We start from the raw sequence: 8620 nt of genomic DNA, 5'->3' as shown, positions 1-8620 counted from the left end.
CCAAAATAAACGCTTGCACCTGTCACAGCGGTCTTAGCCCCCACAGAAAAGGCGGGGAGAGTCCGGTATAGCAGCACGGAGGCCAGCGCAAGCTTCCCACGCGCCTAGGCGGGACAGAAGGGTGAAATACCCCACTCCACGCAGTCAGCACGAACGTCGTGGTATCACAGAATACCGACTGCTGGAGACAAAAATTAATAAGCTGCTAGAACGCCTTCTGATTAAATCGATTTGCAGAAATCGTCCGGGCTTTGTCTGTTTTTCCCTTAGTTAAAAGCGCAATGTATGTACAACGGGAGCAATGAAGAGCTTAGGCAGCCAGGCCTGGGAGCAGATCTAACCCCGTGAAAGCTCCTTCATGTGCTTAACAGTAAGCTCATGCTTAAATGCTCAGCACTTCACAAAATGTAGCCTTCCAAGCTTAACACTTCTGGAGTTCATTCACAACAGCTGCACACTTCATTTTACGGTGGAAAAAACTATTTGGCAGAAAACCATGAATTATAACCTGGTATCTTTTTCCTCCAGTAGTTATTCTCTTACAAATAAATGCCAAAATATATGAAAAATAGCACTACAAGAAGTATAAAAAATGACACTAAACTATAAAATGTTGGATATGAGAATAATACAATGATGTAGTAAAATTATAAGTAAAAATTTACAGAAAGTCAAGAAATCTGATGGTAAGAATGGTTTCCCTATAGGAATTACTTGGCAATAAAGTTGTCAATAGGAAAGGAATATTGAAGCCATGAGGTGAGAACTATTACATATATCAAGGAAAAAGTGTTAACACCCTTGTAAGACAAATTAGTTGTGTTTCACTATTTTACTCAGAAATAGTCTGACAACTTAGGCAGACAGGAGCAGAAAAGATGAACAGCATGCAGGGAAGAAAACCTAAATCATTCATGCAGAGACAAATACTATTTTATGTGTTGAGAAGCTTTTATTGGATCACCACAATACTTTGGATTAGTTACACTATGGCTCTGAAATATCAAATTATAATGTAGTCATCTCCCCAATAAAAGGAAATAAGAAAATAAAGAAGCATGAGGCTTTGGTCACTGAACTAAGCTGAGTTTTAAGAGCTAGTCCCAGTCCGGTGCAGAGGAGGAATTTCTTCACACTCTCTCATAGATTCTAGTGCAGACAACTCCTTTCATGGCACATTCCTAGGACACAAAATAAAATATTAATTTAAACCTCTCCCTGATGGGAGGTGCATCTGCTTGAGTAACTACAAAAATCAATGAAAATCCAAATATCACGTTGTACAGCTCTATATAATTTTTAGAATAAACAGCAAAGCTGTTTTTATATTACTGTGGAAAAACTTGTTATTTTAACAGCATCAGGCAATGAAGTGGCATATAATGATAAATATATTGCGAAATCGGAGATGAGGTAGTAGCTATATAGCTATGTAGCTCATTCAATTTTGCTCGGCTTCCAGAAACATATTTACCTTCCTTGGTGTTACTGACTTGACAGAAGTATCAGTCTAGTCTATATGCCTAGTTTATTTTACCACAACCCATGAACACAAACTTTCAATTTAAAAAATGGATTTTATTTGTGGAAGCAAAAGTGGCCTATGCAATTTCAAAGGTCAGACCTCTGGCCTATAAAACTTTGGATTAATGAGTCACAAAATGTTTGTGCTGAGCATCTCACCCCCTGCCTGGCTCTTGGTGACTCACAGCCACAGGGCCTGAGCAGCAGAGAGAGAAGCGTCACGGAAACCTTGTCTTCTGCAGACTGATGGGGTTTGCTGTGCCCTAACCCTGACAACGTGCTCTAGGGAGACTTCTGAACTGCAGACAGAAGGACATTGGTGCAAGAGGGGTGCTACCTCTCTGCTCAGCTCTTTAAAGGTGTTTGAATAATCAGGAGAACTTTACAGAGAAATGCAGTCACAGTAAAATGCAAAAGCAAATCAACCTTCCAAACATATTAAGAGTTTAAAACAAAATTCAATCAGAACAAACTCAGGTATTAAGACTTAACGTTGCTGTTTTCAAACAAGTTACTCATGCTAGTTTTCTCTTTAAAAACTTTAATGAACAAAATACTTTCCTTCATTCAACAGTAAGCCTTTATTAAAAAAATACTGCAACTAAGGCCTCCAAAATGTATGATAACACTGGCTTTGCTTTCCTGTGCTTTCTGTGTGACTGATGAAGAAAGATAGATTAGCCCTGATGAGAGAAACAGATAAGGGAAAGTCACCACTCGCCAGCCTTCATCAAAGACTCAGTTCCTGGAGTGCGGAGGGCTCTTTGGTGGAGCCATCAGGACCTGTCAGTCCCTACTATGTTTATCATCACAAGTAGAGTCAGATGCAGAGATAGCAGCTTTCATACCATAAACCTCAGGCACCTGCTTAGTGAGCCTGGCGTGCTCATGTGGACAGAGCAAACACAAGTTTTTTAATTGACTGGCATTAATGGAAAAGGATGTGGAAAAGCTCTGCCAATATAATCACTTCACAGACGATTTTCTGTATAGAATAAGATTTATTTCCTTCCAACTTGTTTCCTAAGCTTGTTTCCTTTTTTCTCCATCTTTATTTCTCTCATAAGCCAAAGGGAAAGCCAAAGTTGACAGACCATTTCGCTCGAAACAGACTGAAGGTTGCATCCTTCTACCATTTGGTAGTTTATAAGGAGAGAGAAAGTACGTACTTACCACCACCATTTTCCCATCAACTAGTCTTCGCCTTATCGTAGTCTCTTTGCCGTTCCACTTCTGCACTTGCACCAATGATCCTTTCTCAAGGGTTACGACACTCTGCAAAGGCCAAGAGAAGAGTTTCAAAACATGATCAAAGTTTTTTAGATTAGAGTAACGATTCACTTTTTGGTTAGCAAGAACCACATTTTCTGCTAATGACACACTTAGTAACATCGGTTTCAGCTCCATACTGCTTCCTCTTTTGGTACTTTCCTTGCTTGGAAATTTCATAATGGAAAAACTCCTCCCGTCTCTCTTCCTGGACACCTGGATCCCTTGGAGATCATTTAGAGCCACCTTACCTTGACTTTCCGGTCATCTGCTGTCATTTCATCAAACTGCTGGCCCAGTTTGAAGGAGATCTCTGTATTTTTGAAGGTGCTTTCAGTTCTGATAGTTACCACATCCCCTTTCATACTGATGATCACATTGGGCTTTGCCAGGCCACCTAGTTTCCTGGCAGCTAAGCCCACTCCTATAAATCAGAAAAAATATAGCATTACATTCTAGGAAACAAGAAACTCATTATCATTTCCTAAAACTTCTGTGGAAAAATAAGAAAAAGTTTCTTCTTGAATACTATAATGTCTGATTCAGATGAGACTGATTTCTCATATGTGGAAGCTGCATACAATATTACTTTTAGAGGCTGAGGCTTCCCCAGCTGATGCATCTCAGCAAGAAGTAAAGATACATGTGAGTGTACAGTTGTATACATTTAGCTAAGATGAAAATTAGATGGTTAGTAATCTGCATTATATTTATGTAGTCATGTAATTGGTAGAAAGGTCCGTAGAAAAGGACTGCAACTCATAAAAGCTTGAAAAAATCCTTTTATTTTTGTTAGTCTCTATGAATCTGAGAATCTGAACTTTTGTTAACCAGCCACAGGGAAGAAACGAGATATTGAACACCCAATACGCTGGTGCTTATTCTTCCAAACATAAAATATACTGAAAGCTGAGCCATTCCGAAGTTACTACTAACGTCCCTTAGGAATCCTAATGTCTAAATCTCAGTGAAAGGTACAAGTATTAAATAAAAAAAAAATTTGAGTATAAGAGTGAAGAAGTGCAGAAAATTTCAATAAAAATCTTGTGTTGAGAGCCTTTTATATTACCTTGTGCTTTTTAGTCCAATTTATGGTCAACAACCTGTGAGCTCCGTTTTATAAAAGCAGAACAGGGATAGCTATAGTTAGTGTCTTTCTAATTCTGCTCAGATTAAAAGATCTACATAAAAGGGTATAAGGTTATCTGTAAAGTATAACACTGGTTGTGCTAATTATTCAAGTCTGAAACAATTCTGTTTAGACCTTCAGAAAAATGTCTGTAGCTGGATTTTCGTCCCGCATTTACTCTGGTTAATTAATTAACTGAAGTTCTTTTGTTACTGAGTTTAACCTTTCAAATAAAGGGAATTAATGTTTCAGTGAATCATTTATATAGCAAAAGAAATGCTGGAACTGAGTATCTGTGTACTTGTTATCTATAGATGAAGCCAGCATTAAATTAAAAAACAATGCCCAATTTATTACATTCCTGGCATTCTTCAGTAACAGATAGATTCATTCATAGAATTCAGGCCTCTGAAATCCAAGTGTCATGAGACATCAGCTCCATTATACATTGTAAATTATCACAAGTCATGAGTTTAATAGTGTAATCAAGAGAAACTAAAAAAGTCCTACAAATTCATAGGTCCTTCTATAGGAAGGATCCTGCACAGGAAAATGGATTATTCAGATCAGTTAGACAGATGTAGATTTATTATGATAACCCGGTAACTGCCTTTCTCCTTTTCCATTTTAGATGCTAAATGTAATAAATGAGATTATACTAGAAAGTAATTAAAGTGCTTATGGCCAGAAAGAAGACATTATCTGCGATAATGATGATGGTATCTTATTCTATCATAAGATGAAGAAGAGAAAGTTTAAAGAAAACTTTAAAAAAAAAACTTTAAAAAAAGGAAATAGCATTTCTCACCCAATTCTTTCATGTAATCATCAAAATTTTCGCTGGAGACAAGCTTCCAGGTTCCCACAAATCGGTTACACATCGTATTGGCTTTACAAGGCAGTGGTCCTCAAAAGAAAGGCAGCAGCAGCAGCAGCAGCAGCTCTTGGAGGGAGGCAGAAGGATTGTGCGACTGATTCAGACCTCAGACGCCTCCTTTTAAAGATGCCCCGTTCTTATAACGGTCAGGAGGGGCCAGTGGGAGAGGCAATGCCAGGGCCAGACAATGTGCACCTTGTCCAAGGCCGGTTGTGTTAGTACCAAGGCTCAGGGTGATGCTTGCCACGGCTTCCTCCACTGAATAAATCAGGGCAGTGAGGAGCATGGGACAGGGACGCGAGGCAGAACAGGCAGGTGACATGGTGGTGGGGTCTAAGCAATATAATGCCACCCAGCACACTATCACTACACCCCTACGAAGCCCAGCTCTGGCTTTCCTCCCATTAGTGTAACTCCTACTATCACCATTATCACTGCTGTCACCTGTACGCTAGTCAGTTAAAATAAAGCCATGGGGATATGGGGAAGAGGTAGTGAGAAGCTCCTGTGTAAAGGGGGAAAAGCTATTATTTTTTCCTTTCATGATCCACGATCGCCCCCCCCCCCATGTATTCCACTCTTTAAATACAAAATTAAATTGTTCTATCTTGTTTGCTTTCGCATCAGAGTTATGATGCCAAACTGTGGGTTCTGCCCTACATGTTCCCCAGCAGCCCTGTGAAGAGAAGAGACAGCTCAACTTTGCTGCCTCTTCTTCTACAATTAGAAATATGTTCAGAAGATCAGTGCGTGTGTTCAGATCAGGTTTTGTGAAAAGTGAGCAGGTTTGCTGGATTGGGAGGAGGGAATATACTCCTTTCTCTCTACGTTTCTGCACATGGGTACTCGGTCTGTCAAAGGCTTAAGGGCGAATCTAAGGCAATGCAGTCTTGCATTAAAATGTGTCCTATTTTTCCCAGATTTCTTCTGGTCTACCATCATGAAGGGCCATGGTCTCTTCTGTGCCATGTGAAACTGAGAGGGTCACTTATGCTAGACCTTCTTTTCCTTCCAAATAAGACAATGCAAGAACCTGCCACAAAAATCTCTTCTTCTGGTGACGTTACGAATTAGAATGTGTAAGTATGCCTCAGTTCCTACGTATATAACCTAAACTTCCAAAAACAGTGCACTTCTAGTATTATTGTGTTGTATTTAGTAAAAAAATGGAAACAAAAAACAAATCCATAGACTATATGTATATTTGAAGGGCAGGAATTTAAAGCATTGTAATTCAAGACACCTCAAAGTATCTGAGAGTATATTTCAGCATCAACTGTAATTCTATATTTCCCCTTCATAAACAACCTTTTGGTTGGAGAAAGCTATTATTTGCTATATTAATGGAATAGATGGCTTATTTCCTACTTATATGAACAAAAGCTGCACGTTCTTTTTTGCATGATTAAACTTTCTGAGTTATGACCGTGTACAGGGACTTCTCAAGCCTCCATTGTAAGGGTAAGTCATGGGACTGAGTCTCTCATGTTTAGGATGGAAAGAGTCAGATGGAGCTGATGCTGGCCAAGGAGACTGAGGTTTGGGCCCTCTCTCCAGAGCTGCCATATGTAGGAAGGGGAACATGCTTAAACTGAAAAATGATAAAACCTGAACAGGGTTATAATCTCTGGATTATACTGCAGTAACATATGTCACATGTTACCAGTTTTGACTGTATATGCAAAATATTTTCGTCTCATCGGTTGGTCAGGACTCCAATAAAGGTAATTTCAGCAGAATTTCCCATTGCTTCTCTGGTCTAACTATAGTGCAGTGTAAGAAGAGAAAGTCCAGAGTAAGTGAAAATGAAAACTAATAAAAGGATAACTCCTTCTCGCCATAGTAGGAAGCAGATGGTGTGTCTGTCAAATGTAAATAAATGTCAGTCTGTGAAGATGTGGACCACATAATAACTTTTCAAAAGTAGGGATGCATTATATCACATTTTGTGTGAAAGAATAGCCAGCTCTTTTATCCAGTCTCTGGAAATGAGAAAGTTAATCCTAAATTAACCTTTCCATTATTTGTCAAGGAATAATACAAACATATTCTACAGTTGCTCTGCAGGCATTCTTTGTTTTTCCATTTGATTGTCTTATCTACAGAAAGACACTTTAACAAGGCAAGATTGGTGCCTGTGGAAAATAGAGGATGAGTGGAACATTGTAATATCCGGCCCAAAGAAATTGAAGAAGAGCAAATTAGTCAGAATAGAACAGCTAAACTGCAGTACCAGTAACCTTAAGAACAAAAGTGACAGAGAATTATTTATACAGACAAAACCCCAGTCTTAAGCAGTCTCAAACAATGTTGACATTGCTACCATCTATCTCTTTGTCATTAAGAAAAATCAGCAGTTTCATTTAAAGGATCTACAGTCTAGAAAGAACAAGACCAGGGAATTCTATCTTCAGCAGAAATAATGTATGTGGAAACCAATCTTTAAGTATAAAAAACCAAAAAGGATTGTGAGTACGTGTAAGTGATAAGAAATAGACTTGATTCACTTTTTCTAGTCAGAAGAAAGCAAGATTTGAATGTGAAGATTGTGAAGCATCACTAGAGATAGGCGTAAATCTGGTAAAAATAGAGGAAAAACATGCAGGCAATATTTAAAGACAAATAAAAAGTAAATTTACTGTCAATTTCTTTAAAGAAAAGATGATCTAGACAAATATCATCCAAAAAAAAAAAAAAATCTAAACTCAATTCTTTGGAGAGTAATAAAGAAAACATTTCTGCAAGCAGAGAACAGAGGCTGAACACCTTTTTGCTGAAGGCACGGTGGATGTTCTGGCACTGATGCTTGTGCTGCCAAGGGTTCAGCTCTGAACATGGAGCCAGGAGTCTCTCTCCTTCCAGTAGTTATACCAGACAGTGCCAATAGCCTTTTGTCACTTAAGCTTGTAAAACCCATGAGAGAAGGACAAGATCGCTTGGGGCAACAGAAAGTTTGGGGCAGACCATGGAGCTTGGCTTGACAGGTCCTGTTGTCAACACGCAGGCTTGGTCACTGAAGAGGTCCCGTGGTTACACGTAGAACTCAGACTTATAAACTCTAGGCAGTCGGGTTGTCTTGCAATGCTCGGTGAATTCCCAAATTGCTGGCTGAATCCCAGCCGCTGCCACATTCCTTTCAGTGGAAACTAAGAATTAAAAGAAACACAGAAAATAACAGAAAGATCAAAGAGCAGAATAAGCCTTGCTTTGTCTTTCTTTTGAGCTGTTATGAATCTGTGCGAATGAGTCCCCCTTCCCTCTTGTCATGCAAGAAATGTTTAAAGCATTGGTGAATGAATGTGCTAACTGGATACAAATCTCCTCCTCGTAGCACTGAGAGGCGCCTGCTGCAATAGGCAGGTAGCCCATGGGGTTGGCAGGAGTCCGGTGAGATCCTCCGTCTTCAAAGAGGAGTCCTGGGGACTGCTGTTTCTGATTTTCAGAGTAGTTCAGCACTTCAGAAGAGAGGGAGAGATCTTTTCTGCACGTAAAGACAGCTCGCTGACTCATCTTTACCACTTAGAAATGCATACTGTGATCTCCATCCAGGTCTGAGTGTATAACCCCCTCATCATTCTTTGCCAGAGAAGATTCAACTGTACTTATTCAAAAAATCACTAGCCTGATGCCTATCTTACTGCAAGTTTTGGATATGCCCATATTCTAAGAAAGCACCACCAGTATTTCCTTACAGTGTTGGCTCAATTAAAGTTTATGAACAGAATGCCACCTTATTGAAATTTGTAACAGCTGAAGCTTTAAATTGCTTTTTTTTTTCCCCATTTAAAAATAGTATTTGATTAGTTCACAAAGTCTGAATT

The 8620-nt window shown here is 39.2% G+C and overlaps 1 protein-coding gene across 1 annotated transcript; it reads right to left on the bottom strand.

Annotated features, from left to right (window-relative positions):
* Positions 1-951: 951 nt before the first annotated feature.
* On the bottom strand, positions 952-4865 carry LOC134137369 (myelin P2 protein). Its single transcript, XM_062570247.1, has 4 exons — positions 4731-4865; positions 3045-3217; positions 2698-2799; positions 952-1181 (listed from the first exon to the last, which is right to left on the bottom strand). The coding sequence occupies exons 1-4, from the start codon at positions 4801-4803 to the stop codon at positions 1131-1133; spliced, it is 399 nt and encodes a 132-aa protein (XP_062426231.1). The 5' UTR covers positions 4804-4865; the 3' UTR covers positions 952-1130.
* Between the last annotated feature and the right edge of the window lie 3755 nt (positions 4866-8620).

Source organism: Rhea pennata, chromosome 2 (genome assembly GCF_028389875.1).
Source record: "Rhea pennata isolate bPtePen1 chromosome 2, bPtePen1.pri, whole genome shotgun sequence".
NCBI classification, from domain to species: domain Eukaryota; kingdom Metazoa; phylum Chordata; class Aves; order Rheiformes; family Rheidae; genus Rhea; species Rhea pennata.
Note: the sequence above shows the minus strand (reverse complement) of the source record. Positions and strands in the feature narration are given on the sequence as shown.